Source organism: Belonocnema kinseyi, chromosome 4 (assembly GCF_010883055.1).
Source record: "Belonocnema kinseyi isolate 2016_QV_RU_SX_M_011 chromosome 4, B_treatae_v1, whole genome shotgun sequence".
Classification (NCBI taxonomy): Eukaryota; Metazoa; Arthropoda; class Insecta; order Hymenoptera; family Cynipidae; genus Belonocnema; species Belonocnema kinseyi.
Genome location: NC_046660.1, coordinates 52,652,548 through 52,667,245, shown reverse-complemented (window position 1 = coordinate 52,667,245; position 14,698 = coordinate 52,652,548). Strand labels below are relative to the sequence as shown.

At 28.2% G+C, this 14,698-nt stretch overlaps 1 protein-coding gene across 1 annotated transcript in view; it reads left to right on the top strand.

Moving 5' to 3' along the window:
* The window catches only part of LOC117171763, an 80,289-nt gene extending 72,360 nt beyond the window's left edge, over positions 1-7,929 (top strand). The window contains exons 2-3 of the mRNA XM_033359369.1: positions 2,746-2,866; positions 7,002-7,929. Of these exons, the coding sequence (XP_033215260.1) occupies positions 2,809-2,866; positions 7,002-7,849 (906 nt within the window). The 5' untranslated portion in view covers positions 2,746-2,808 and the 3' untranslated portion in view covers positions 7,850-7,929. The remainder of the gene's footprint in view (positions 1-2,745; positions 2,867-7,001) is intronic.
* Positions 7,930-14,698: the final 6,769 nt, after the last annotated feature.

Genomic DNA, 14,698 nt, shown 5'->3' with positions numbered 1-14,698 from the left:
TGATTTTGGAAAAGAATTTTCTAAAGAAAAAAGTAAAAGGCTTCTTTTGTTTGACTTTTGCCTTTTTCCCCCTCTTTTTTGTGTTGTTATTTATCTGTATCAAATAAGCCGAAAGAAAGGTAGTTTGGAAATATAATTTTGAATTTGTGAATCTTTTTCAAGCTCCGTTCAAATAAAATTATTCATAAGAGAGTAGATTTAATTTTGATCTTAAATAAAAAAAGTATAAAATTATAATATTTTGATGTACCATTATTTCATTGATGTTATCTGAATAGCACATCAGGCAGCTATTATAAATAAGTAAGCCGATTACTGAAAAACCTTCAGTTGTCCTTTTTGAATTTCTAAAAGAGTGAGTTTTTTCTAGTTGCAAAGAAAATAAGGTCACTTTTAGGTCCTCGTATCCTTACTTTCATGTTTCCTTTAATAAAATTGAGAAGCAGGATAAGAATAATAATTATTGTTAAGTACTTAACAAATTTACTTCATCCGCTAAAACCTAGATCGTTTATATCATATTTAAGAAGAGTTTCGTGTATCAGCAGTTTTTTGAACACAGAAAAACCAATACTTAAATTTATAGGAAATCTCTATTATCATCGGGATGTCAATACCAATTAGATGAGGTAATTAACACATTACGTGAAAATATATATCTAACTTATCGCTATGATATACCTTCCAAAATAAAAATTTAATGTTTTCTTATTAAATTTTAAAAATTAATTCTTTTTGTGAAAAAATATCCCTCCCCTTTCCTCCACTGGAAATTGAACCCATTTCTTCCTACTTCCAATCGGGTGCTCGAGATGGAAAAAAGAATATTTTTTCAGAGAAATGCCATATAGCAAGGTTTTATCCTAATGGTCATAGATAAAAAATATATCGGATTTTTTTTCATAGATAAAATTTAAATAAAAAACACTACATTCTGAAGTTGAAGTGTTTCTTATATCGATATTCTTATATCGATCTATTTTCACGTAATGTGATAAATACCTCATCTAATCGGTCATTACTATCCCGATGATATTGCAGATTTCCTATATTTTAGATCTGTGACTCTTAAAAAAATATTTCGGTATGACAAGTTTGTGAAAAAAGTTTCTTCTTTCGATTCCTCCGGTAGCTTAATGGGTAGAGCACCCAACCGGCAATCGGAAAACCAGCATTCGACTTCCAGCAGAGGAAAGGGCAAGGATTCTTTTTGCAGATAAAATATAATTTTAAAAACTTAAAAATTAAATTAAATTCTGAATTTGAGGCGTATCTTAAGTCGAGAGTGTAGATATCTATTTTTACGTAATGTGATAAATATTTCATCTTATATTTCAGTCCATTTAGTGAAAATCTTGTCGTATGACACTTCTGTGAAAAAAGATTTTTATTTCGATCTTTCCGGTAGCTTAGTGGGTAGGGCACTCGACTGGCAATTGAAAGACCAGTAATTAATTTCCAGCGGGGCAAAAGGGAGGGATCTTTCCTCAGACAAAATTTAATTTTTTAATTTTAGAAATAACATTAAATTCTGAATTTGCGAAGTATTTTAAATCGACAGTGTAGATATCTATTTTGACGTAATGTGATAAGCATTTCATCTGATCGGTCATTTACCGTTCTAAAGATATAGATTTCCTATATCTCACATTTATGACTCTTTAGAGAAAATCTTACCATATAGCACGTCTGTAAAAAAATAATCTTCTTTTAATCTCTCCCGTAGCTTAGTGGGAAGAACACTCGACTGGCAATCGGGAGATCTGTAATCGATTTCCAGCGGAGCAAAAGAGAGGGATCTTTCCTTACAGATAAAATTTTATTTCAAATTTTTTTAGAAATAACATGAAATTCTGAATTTGAGGAGTATCTTAAATCGACAGTGTAGATATCTATTTTGACGTAATGTGATAAATATTTCATCTGATCGGTTATTACCATCCTGATGATAAAAATTTTTTTTTTATATTTTATATCTATAACTCTTTTGAGAAAATCTTGCTATATGACACATATGTGAAAAAATATTCTTCTTTCGATATCTCCGGTAGCTTAATAGGTATATGACTTGACTAGCAATTGACAGATCGGCATTCGATTTTCAGCGGAGAAAATGGAGTGATTTTTTCTCTATACTGTTTTTTACCAAGCCGTTGAATTTTGAATCAAGAAGATTTATTTTCTACTAAAAAAGATGAATTATCAAAGTAGTTGAATTTTCAACCAAATAGCTGTATTTTTAAATAAACTATCAATTTTCAAACCAAAATGGAAAAGTTTAAATTGAGGTTAAAAATAAATTAGTCTTGCTTGATGTTCAGTCTTTTCTATTTGAAAGTTCGACGACTGAGTTGAAAATTCAGCTTTTTAAATTGAAAATTTCACTATTTTTTCGAAACTTAGTCCCTTTCCCCAAAACTTTAAATACTTTGTTGTGAATGAAATCGTTTGGTTAAAAGTTAATTCTGTTGTTATTGAAAATTTCGTTATTTTATTGAAAAATCACAGTATTTTTTCTATTTTGAAAGCATTCAGGACGATAAAATTGGTCGTTGATCTGAAATATAGCATGTTTACAACACGAAGAATGATTTCATTGAGACGTTCATCACCAAATAAAAACGCAGTTACAAGGAATTCAAACATTGAGGCGCACATTGTCATCTTGTCAAATTGTAAACACTTTCAAGGAAAACAAACAAAAATCCTGAAGTATGAAAACTGTATTTAACTGTTCTTTCCTAGGTGTTATCTACATATGTCCAATTTGACAACATACAGCTAGTATTGAGCGAGCTGATTACTGAAATGAGTCCCATTTTCGGTGCCTTTGTCTTTACCTTAATCACTTTCTTTAATGAAATTGGTAAGTATAATAATAATTATGAATAATCTATCGATCGTAGAATACGATTATGGGCTTAAAATAGAAAATTTTGAAAAGTTGAATCAAATTTTGGAAAGTTTCTTGAATTCTTCGGCTTCTATCAAAGTTAGTACAAGGGAGTTTTTTTTAGCTACAAAAGACGAAGTTAGACTTCCATGAAATTCATAACGAAGATGGTTTTTGACTCGCTAAACACGAATTTCGGTTTAACATACCTAAATTTAAAAATTTGACTAAAATTTGCAAAATTTTATCTAAATTTTCAGATTTTCACAAAATTCAGTACGAGGGGCTTTTTCAAGTAACAGAACAAAAGTTTGGGTCCAAAATTTCTGAAAGTTGGCTGAAATTAGAAAAAAATTTTATTAACGTGGTAAATTTTGGTAAAAGTCAGTGCGAGAGAGTTGTCCGAGTCATAAGAGACGAATTTGGGACAATAATTTAATAAAGCAACTTCAATTTTAAAAATTTTATTTGAATTAATTGGTAGATTTCCATGAAACTGATAATGAAGGGGCTTTTCAAGTTTAGATTACTAATGTAGGATAAAACTTCGTAAATTGTCTCATATTTGGAACATTCTATTAAAATTTAAGAAAATTAAATTAGACCAAAATCCAAATTAAAAATCCCATTTAACGTCCAATAATCAAATTGATGCAAAAACAAGAATCCAACGATCAAATTTGGACCACAACGAACAAACAAAAACAAAAAAACCTATTGTAATCTGAAAAAAAAACAAATAAAATTTTCGGACAAAAATAAAAAAGAGGAAAGAAAAATGAGAAGGCAGCCAACCACATCCCCTTCCTTCTCTTTTTCTGCTTTTCTTCTTTTTTATTTTTATTTTTATCAAATGACATAAAATAAAATAAAAAACATAAAAATTGGCCTACTGAACCTCATTCGATACTCAGGTATCAAAGAGAGAGCACCTATTCTTGGGTGCTGTCAATTTCGACCACTTAAATTTTTCTTGCCTTGATACGAGTACCGAAACGTTGGTAATGCAATTTTATTTATTTATGTTTTTTATTTTATTTTATTGTGATTTGATGATAATAAAAATAAAAAAGACGAAAGAAAGAAAAAGGGAAGGAAGGTGATGTGGTTGGCTACCTTCTCATTTTTCTTTCCTCTTTTATTTTTGTCCGAAAATTTTATTTGTTTTTTTTTTCAGATTACAATAGAATTTTTTGGTTTTGCTTCTTTGTTGTGGTCCAAATTTGGTCGCTGGATTTTTTTTTTATTTAACAGGATTTCGCAACATTGTATGAAACTGATATAGCTTGATGAATCTCAGTTTGAGGGGGAATTTAGAGTCACAGAACAAACGTTTGAGGAAAAAATTCAAAAAAATTAATATGCAGAGTTCTTGCCTGATGAAATTTTTCTTGCCTTGATAGTATGAGTGCCGAAGCGGGACTGATTATTGTATATAAATTTTTTTAATTGTGATTCAATAATAATAAAAGAAGCGGAAATCAATAAAAAAGGGAAGGAAGGGGATTTGGTTGATTTACTTCTCATTTTCATTTCCTCTCTTTTATTTTTGTCAAAAAGAATTTTTGTCTTTTCTTTTTGAGGAAAATTTTTGTGATTTTTCAAAAAGCAATAAGAATATATTATATTAGTTGTAAAAATTTGGTCGTTGGATTCTTGGTTTCATTTTCTGTAATTCTGCATATTAACTTGATCATTGGACGTTAAATAGGATTATATTTGATTTTGGACCAAATTAAAAAATTCTAAAAGTTGAGTAAAATTTAAGAAATTTGAATTTAATTGGTATATTTTTATGGAAATTAGTTCAAAGTATTTTTTTCCAAATCACATAACGTTTAATTGTAATAAAAATTAAAACATTTCAAAAGTTGATTTAAATTTTGAAAATTTGATTTAATGGGTATATTTTTAATGAAAGTCAGTTTGATGGGGGTTTTTAAATTACAAAAGATGAATACACATTTGAAGTTAAAATAAAATAATCATAAAGTTGACTTAAATTAAATTTTTTAAAATAAATTATACAATATATGTTAATGTCATTTCGAGAGGGGTTTTTGAGTAGCAGAACACAAATCTGCTTTCAAAATTTCACAAGTTGTCGCATATTTTTAAAATATTATTAATTTGCTATATTTTTATAAAATTCAGTTAGAAGGGTTTTTTCGAGTCACAGAATACAAATTTAGGTTCTGAATTATAAATTCAAAAATGGACTTAACATTTGAAAATTTTATTAAGTTGATAAACCTTTATGATAGTAAGTAAGAGGGCGTTATCGAGCAACATAACACGTATTTAGGGTAAAAAATGTAAAGAGGAGCCTACATTTAAAGAATTTAATTCAATTTGTGGATTTTTATTGAAATTAAGACTTTTTAAATGTTTGGGACATTTTTTTACTAAAGCAACAAGAAAGATTTTATTTTAAAATCAAAAACAGTCGAATTTAGCTGAAAAAGATGACTTACAAAAAATTTAATATACGATATTTAACAAAAATATATTTTAATTTCATATATAAAAAAAACGTTGGTATATTTATGAAAGTCAGTTTCTGGAGTTTTTTTGAGCCACAGAACACGAATTTAGGTTTTGAATTTTGAATTCAAAACAGACTTAAGATTTGATAATATTTTTGAATTGGTGGATCTTTATGGTTTTCTCTTGTAATAAAAAATTCAATAGTCGATATTTCTGCCAAAAATATTTTTATTCTGTTTGAAAAAAAAACAGTTTAATTCCACCAAAAAAGGCAAATTTCCAATAACAATAAAATTAAATCTACAATCAAGAGGCTTTTAACTTTGCACGTAGACGTTGCAATTTTGATTTAAAAAATCAAATTTATACAAAAAGAAGTTAAATTACAACAAAAAAAAAAAGAATTCTCCTTCAATAGAAAAAAACATTTGATCAAAATTGTTGAATCATCAACCAAATAGTTAATTTTTTTAAATATAGTTCAATTTTCTAACAAAATCGTAGAATTTTAACCCAGAAAGATCATTTTTTCAACAGAAAAGTTGACTTTTCAAAACGAAAATATGTATTTTTAGCAAAGTATTTAATTCAAAACCAGAAATATAAAACTTTAACAAACAAAAGAAAAACAACAATTTAAAAAAAATAGTATACTTAAATTTGCAGTTTAAAAAATTGATTTTGACAATAAACAAGTAACTTAACAATAAAATAGTCAAATTTTAAACGAATTCTTATCAAAGATGTTAAATTTTCGTCCAAGTAGTTCAATTTTCAACTAAACATGATTAATTGTAAAATAAAAATGGAATTGTTAAACTTCAGATTCAAAAAATTAATCAAAAACAAAAAACTATTCAATAAAATACTAAAATTTTAAAACCAAGAAATGCATCTTTAACTTTAAAATAGGAATGGTTAAGAAAATAGCTGAACTTCATACCAAATACTTGAATTTCAAATGAAGAATATTGATTTTCTACTACTCAAGTTAAATTTGCAACAAAATACCTACATTTTCAAGTAAATAGTTGAATTTTAAACTAAAAACAATTAGTCTTAAACTGAAACTAAATTAGCTAAATTTACATTCAAGAAAATGAATTTTTTTTAACTACGAATTTTCAACAAAGTATTATAATTTTCAACCCAGACGGATTATTTTTTTTCAGCGAAATAGGATTAACATTCAAAGGCCAATTGTTGCATTTTCTTTTTGGGAGCAATTATTTGAATTTTAAATTGAGTGAAAAAACAAGACAGCGGAAGCTTTCTTAAAAACAGGAGAAAAATAGGAATTCTTCAAGATAGGGAAATAGAGGGGTGAAACGAAAAGAGCGTGGAGTCTGTTTTTAGATGCTTGACTTGCAAATTAAATCGACTGATTTTTAGTTGGTCAAGCATTTAAAAAAAATTCAAAATATTGTTTTTCACATTTATATTTTTCATGAGTTGGTGGTTAGGGATTGTCTGTTATCACGACGTGGGGTCCACAAGGGCCAGATCGTGAGTACGATCTCGTCCTGAAGCAGAGATAAGGACAAGGCGTGGGCTGTCCGTATTTTTAAATAAGTTTTTAAACATGAAAATGCGGACCACACTTTCCTCTTCATTTTTACAGAAACAGCAGATTGGGTCACAAAGAAGCTCATAACTAAGCTAAATAAACTCCAAATCACTGAAACTTCTGAGAAAGAAGAGAAAGAATCACGCGAATTCTCACACATGCTAAACAGGCTGAAACTCACCAAAGAGATCGCGCCTAAACCTGAAATTGCGCCTAAACCTAAAACAGCGCCTAAACCTAAAACCGCGCCTAGACCTGAAGCCGCGGTTACACCTAAACCCGCGCCTAAACGTAAACCCCAACATGAACCGAATTATGAGCCTAGAAAAAGAATAACACCTGATAAGGACATTAAGCTTCCTCCATTTCGACATGAAGTGGATCCATCAGGGATCAATGCTTTTGAAGTGTTTCTGAACCATTATAGACGCTTTCCTCAACCTCCACCTCAAGTTGGGGTTGATGCTCTTACTCTGTATGAACAAACTTATAATCAAAGGCCTCATCATCCTCCATCATTGACAGGAAATAATGGTTTTCATAATTTGCATCAATATCATGGTGTGATTTCTCCAAGTGAGCCCTTTTTACCATCAACAAAAAATTATGGTGATGATCTTCTGCATCAATCTTATGGTGTGATTTCTCCAAATGGGTCTTCTTTTAATCCACCACTATCACAGAATTACGGTCATGATCATTTTCTTCAATCTGATGGTGTCATTCCTCCAAGTGTGCCTGCTTCTGAACATCAAAGTTTTCAGGATCATCAGTCGCATCATTTTTATTCGTCAGATTCACAGAGGATTAATCATTTGAATGAGTATCCAAGAAATCAGTATACGTGTCAATTGGGAGGATCTGAATCCGACCATGGCTGGCTCTATCACCATCAAAAGTAAAACTTCTGATTAAATATGCCAACTCAATTGATTGTAAAAATGGATAAAAAGCAAATAGTTAATAATATAATGTCCCTGGAATAGTATACTCTTGTATTTGGACAAATAAAATTCTTGATTGGAGAGCTTTATGAAACGTATTTTCTTTAATAATATCCTATCTCTCAATAAAAGTTCCTTTGGGGGCCGTCCAATGTCAACAACATTCTTCGTGGAAAACTAATCTTTTGTAAGAGCATTTCAATTTTTCTTCAAAATTTAGGTTTTTGGTTTTGAAAAAATTGGATAAATGTTCCACTGATTTATTGAAAACTAATTTTTTGAGATTCAACCCTTGGATTATTATTCGGATTTGTAGCAAATTAGGTTGCTACTAATTACTTTTTTTATTTGTCTAATGCAGCTAGTTAAAAAGTCAACTTTCGGGTAGAAAATTTGTCGTTGATGGTAGAAAAGCTAATTTTCTTGGTGAAAGTGAAAATTTTTGTTGAAAAATCAACTGTTTTTTAAAAAATCAAATTGTGTATAACGTTCTGTAATTGTTATAATCCAACTATAGGACAAATTAGAGGAAATGACAAATTAATTTGATTCGCTGGCCAAAGATTTTAATGACCTACCTGCTCATAAAAACGAAACCACCTGCTTCGATAATAGGTTTTTCACTGTTGGATTATTTTACAGAACGCAGGTTTTTATTTTGACTCAATTCATTTTCTTCTGGAAACCAATCTTCCAGAACTCGGGCTGCCATATTTGTCAGTCATATTTGCAAAACAACATTGCTTCCAATCTAGAAACAAGCTGTTTAGTTTTCAGCATATAAAATCTTTTTTATTTTCAATCTTAGAAAAGATTTTATTTTCAAACGATTTTCTCATTAAACATTTAACTGATATATTTAACAGCTCGATTCACAACTATGAGATAATTATCTATCTGATTTGAAGTTTAATATATCATTTTAGGCATAGATTGTGAATTTAATGTTTTTAATTTATGCACTGAAATATTTTATATTCAATTCTTTTGCTAGTATTGAGAATTATTTTATCAAATTTTGTAATTCACAAATTAGTACCATCTATTCTTTATAACATGTCTTTAATTCTTTAGTCCTTTCAGTATATCTATAATCTCTAGTATGTTAGTACGTTTATAAAACGATTTAGTGAAAGCAACCAAATTTTTGTTGGTTTAACCGTAAAAGATGGTTGTTATATGGACGAAAAAAATATTTGGTTGAACCGACCAAGTGTTTGATTGTTTAAGACGAACTTTTGGTTATTTTAAACAAATCTTTAAATGGATTATTTGGTTGATGCCATCCAAAAATGTGGGTTGGGTCTGGCAAATATTTTGTTAAATCAACAAAAATTTGTTTAATTTTACTTTATTACAAATAAGGTATGGTAAGGCGATTATTTATACTCTATCAAAAATTGACAGGGAACATACAATTTCGAGAAACACAGAAATGCAAATCTATTTAAAAATTTCTCATGCACTAAGAAAAAAAAGTCTTCAACGTTTCATTAGGATAGCACACTCTTCCCCCTATTTTCCTTCCATCCCTCATTTTAGATCATTTCACTTTTTCTCCTTGTTTTTAAGAAGCTTCCTCTCTTTTTTCCCTTCGTTTTGGCTTAAATGCAAGCTAAATTGATAGAACTTAAAATAAAAACTCAAATGTTTGGGCTAAAAGTTAAACATGTTTAACTGAAAGGCCTACTTTTGTATTGTTGAATCAGAAATCATTTCCTGTAGCTGAAAATTCTAACATTTGGTTAAACATGTAGCAATTTTGTTAAATAGTCAAAATTTTAATTAATTGTTTAAAAGTTAGATTACTTTTACGAAAATTTATTATATTGGTTGAAGAATCACCCTTGAGAACTGAAAGAATAATAATTCCATATCTGGCTAAAAATTGATCTTTTTTACTTAAAAATTTTAAAATTTCGTCGGCAATTCATCTTTTTCTATTCATAACTCAACTACCTGGTTGAAACGAAAACTACTTTGTTAAAAATTAATTTTATTTGTTAAAGATATGATTATTTTCTTTAAAATTCGTTTTTCCTTTGGTTGAAGATTGATTTTCTAATTCAAAAATTTAAATATTCCATTTTTGGTTTGAATCATATAAGTTTTAAATAAAAAATCAACTATCACCGATCTCGTTTAGAATTCATCTTTTTTTAAATTCAACTACTTGGTTAGAATACATTGTACAAAATGTATTGTTTTAGTGAAAGATCACACTATCTTGTCTTCTTTTAGTTTATTCTCTCAAATGCGAACTGAATTAATAGAACCCAAAAAGTAATTCAATTACATGTGGCTAAAAGATAATTATGTGTAATCAAATGTATTCTATAATATTTTTGGACCAGAACTCATCTCCGGAGTTAAAGCATTCCACTCTTTAGTTAAAAAATAATCATTCAAATAAAAAATCAACTATTTTGTTAAAAAGTTATCACTTCCAGTTCAAAATTCAACAGCTTGGTTGCAAATTTACACACTTGGTTAAACAATTCTTTTTATTGGCAAAAGATTCAAATATTTTCTTTAAAGTGAGTTTTTTCACTTGAAAATTAATTTCAAAAATTGAAAACTAATTCTACCAATCAGAAATTTATTTTACAAATGAAAAATTTACCTTTTTTATTTTTGGCTCGAAATGTATTGTTTTTACTCAAAAATTTCACAACCGCAGTTTTCGTTTAGAGGTAATATTTTTTGGTTGAAAATGCAACTACTTGATGTAGGCTCGATCTATTTTATTGCAAAGCATTTGCTGTTGAAAATTCCACTATTTTGTTACAAATCAATATTTTTTTGTTTGGGAATTCAACCATTTTGTTAGATATTGGTTTTATATAGAAAATACATCTCTTTCGATTAAAAATTCATTATTTTATAACAAAGTTCTGAGCTTTAAATTGAATTTTATAATAAAAAAATTCAAAAAATCTTCTAAGAAATTCGTCTTCTTGACTTGAAAATTCCAATACTTCGTTAAACATGCAACTGCTTTTGGTTGATGTTCAATCTTATTTTATTTGATTATTTTGTTAATTCGACTACTTGGTTTAAACTTGAGCTCTATTCGATTCTATTCGGTTAAAAATTCAACTTTTTTTTTTAAATTAGCCTTCTCGTTTAAAACTTTGAATACTTCGTTCTGAATGCCTCTTTAGTTCAAAATTAATTTTTTTAGAATAAGAATGTCTTTATTTCGGTACAAAATCACAGTATTTTTTCTGTTTTGGAAGAATTTTTGTTCGTAAAGTCTGAAGTTTGTCTAAAAGATAGTATATTTGCTATAAAAGAAAATATTCATATGCCATGTCATAACCAAACAGAAATTCAGTTACGAGACATTGAAACATTTGGACACACTGTTAAATCTTAAAAATTGTTAACAAATTCAAGGTGAAAAAATAAAAAAGCATGAAGATTTTAAGTTATACATTAAGCATTAGATTTTTATCAACTGCTTTTCCTAGATTTTATCTAGATGTGTACAATTTTACATCATACAGCTAATATTAAGCGAGCTGATTTTTGAAAACCTTCAGTTGCCCTTCACGAACTTCTAAACTTTCTCTCCATACAAAGAAAGAAAGATGGGGCCGATTTTCGGTGCTTTTGTCTCCGCCTTCATTCTAGTTCTCCTGAGTGAAATTGGTAAGTATAATACTAATTATTATTCTCAAAAAGTGAAAAATTTGCACATCTTCCGTAGAAATTTTGGTAGTTTGGATCATATTTCAAGACTTTTTTAGATAAACTTGAAATAAATTAATAAATTCGTCGGTTGTGAATTACGATTATGGGTTCGAATTTCAAAAATTCGAAAAAATTTTGAACATCTTAATTAAATGATTGATTTCCATGAAAGTTAGTACGAGGGAATTTTTCCAGTCATAAAAGACGAATTTAGAACAAAAATTCAAAAGAGCATCCTAAAGTTTGGGAATGCTATTTAATTAGTGGATTTCCATGAATGTCATAATGATAGAGTTTTTTGAGTCACAGAACAGAAATTTGGAGCCAAGATTTATAATTCAAAAAGGGATTTGAATTTGAAAAATTGTATTAAATTTATAGATTTATGTCAATTAACACAATTCGGCGTGTAAATTGAAACATTTAACTTGAAAATTTCAAAATTCGTTAATTTCCACTGAAGTCATAAGAAAAGGGTTTCTTAACCAGGAATAAAAATTTAGGGGAAAATTTCAAATATTTCATAATTTGTTTCAAATTGGACCTTTACATTGAATTAGTGGATCTTTATGAAATTTAGTTTGGCAGTGCTTTGCGAGTCATGAGTCACGAATTTAGGTATCGAATTTCAAATAAAAAAATGAACTTAAAATTTTGAAATATTATTAAATTTTTTGACTTCCATTAAATTCAGCAAGCAGGAGTATTTCAAAACACAAAAAAGGAATTTGTAGCCAATATCAGAAAAATTATATAAAAGGGACTCGAATTTGGAAAATTTTTTCAAGTTGTTGGATTTTTAATAGAATCAAAAAGTTTGCCCCATTTATAATTTAATAAACTAATAATGTCTTTTCGCAGAGTCCTTGTTAAAAAACGTAATTAATATTGCAAACAAAAAATTTCAATTTTAAATAAAAAACAGTCGAATTTAGCCAAAAAGTACGGTTTCTAAACAAAAAATGTAAAAGTAGATATTTCAACTAAGAGGATTTTAAATTTGAATTAAAAACAGTCAAATTCAACCAAAAACAGGAATTTTTAACAAAATAATTAAACGCCCAACCAAAATAGATTAATTTTCTGCCGAAAGATATACTTTTAACCAAAAAAGTCCAATTATCTACAAAAAAAAATATTTTTAACTAAGAAAGATTTTTAATTCAAGTCAGAAAAACAAATTTCAACTACATTTTTTTGTGTGCCAAAAAGAAGTACTTTTTACAAAACAGTAGAATTTTTACACAATAATGTAAATTTTCAATAAAAGAACTAATTTGTCACGCAATAGTTGAATTTTAAAGTGAAAAGGATAAACTTTTAACTAAAAGTGGATATTCTGTAAATAAAACAAATCTTTAACAAAAATATTCAATTTTAAACCACGTAGGTGAATTTTGAGAGAAAAAAATTTTAAATAAAGAAAATTGATTTTTTACTAAAAGAGTTAAATTTGCAACAAAATACATTAATTTTTATTCTAATAGTTGAATTTTTAACCAAAAATAATAAGTCGGTAGTCAGAAATGGATTAGGTTAATTTGAAATGAGGAAAATAGAGTTACAAATTGAAAAGCGAAATTTGAACAAAGTAGTAAAATTTTCAAACAAAAGAGATACAATTTTCAAGTTAGGTTAGTTATTGTGCCAAAAGTCAGATTTCTAAAAAACATAGTTTTTCTATGATTTTAGGAATTAAAATATTACAAATGATATCATTTAAAGTAAAAAACCTTATTTTTTATTCAAAATGATGAATTTCGAAAAAAGGCATTAATTTTAATCATGTTTTTTGCAATTCAATTGTTTTCTGACCAACGATTCTCACCAATTTTTCAAAAATGATTCCATTTCAATAAAATACGGTTCATTTTTTCCGGGAAAACATTCTCTACAACTCTACTGTTTGTAATTTTATTATTAACTGACTAATCTTAAAATACACATATTTGTCTGAAAAATGTTTTCTTGAAAAAAATTGTTCCAACGATGTCATCTATAGAAAATTTTTTTTCAAAAATTGGAAACAGCAGAATTGTTTCACATATTTTCTCGGAAAAAATCCGTCATTTATTAAAATTCAATCACATTTCAAAAATTAGTAAGAAGCGGCAGTCAGAAAAAATTTAATTTAAAAAACATGGTTAAAAGAGTTTTTTGTGGAAATTTGAACATTTCTAATAAAAAAATATTGTTTTTAAGTCAAATATCATTAGTTATATTATTTTTATTCTTGAAGGCATAAAAAAACGATTTTTTTCAGATATCTGACTCTTAGTGCGAGAACACCCTGAAGAAGAATTGACAATTAATGAAATATAGTTGGATTTTCATTGTGGTTACTTTCAATTTATGTGGCAATAACGCCAAAAAACGAGACAGAGGGGACTTTTATTGATAATAGGGAGAAAGAGAGGAAATTTTTAGGACAGGGGTAAATATTAGAATAAGGGAAAGAGTATGAAGTCTGTTTTTAGATGCTTGACTTAAAAACTAAAATCACTCATATTTTGTTTCCAAGTATTTCGAAAAATTTGTATTTACATTTATATTTTATATTTGTGACATTACATTGTATTTTAGGCCCTATAAAATCACAGAGTAGCCACAAAATCTCACAAAATCTGTTACATCTTCCCCCTTCCATTTCCCTACCACTGCCACGTAGTTTTTAAACAGTCCCTTTGTTTTTTCGGCGACCCACGACTCGTCCTCATACCTATTTAAGGCCGAGATCATACGTCCAGCCTGACTCTCATGCACACCCTGGTAGTCACGGCAGCCAGTCCCCTACTATCAGCACACTGTTATCCCTCTAGTCATTTTCTGAATTAAATTAAATTAACAATAATTTATACTGCGGTTGTGGGTGTCGATTTCCCCTCCTGTAGTGTGGACTGGAAGCATAGTCAGTGTATTCCCCGACACAGTGCTCCTTCTTCTGCGCATGTGTCGTTGAGGGTGGGCTTATTTCAAATGAATAAATTAGTTTTTTTGTGTTGTAACGTTGATTTTTAGTTAAATTATGAATTTAAATTTAAAATAATTTATTGAAAGATTAATTTTCACTTAAATAAAATTTATATTAATTTAGAAACTAATTGAATTTTA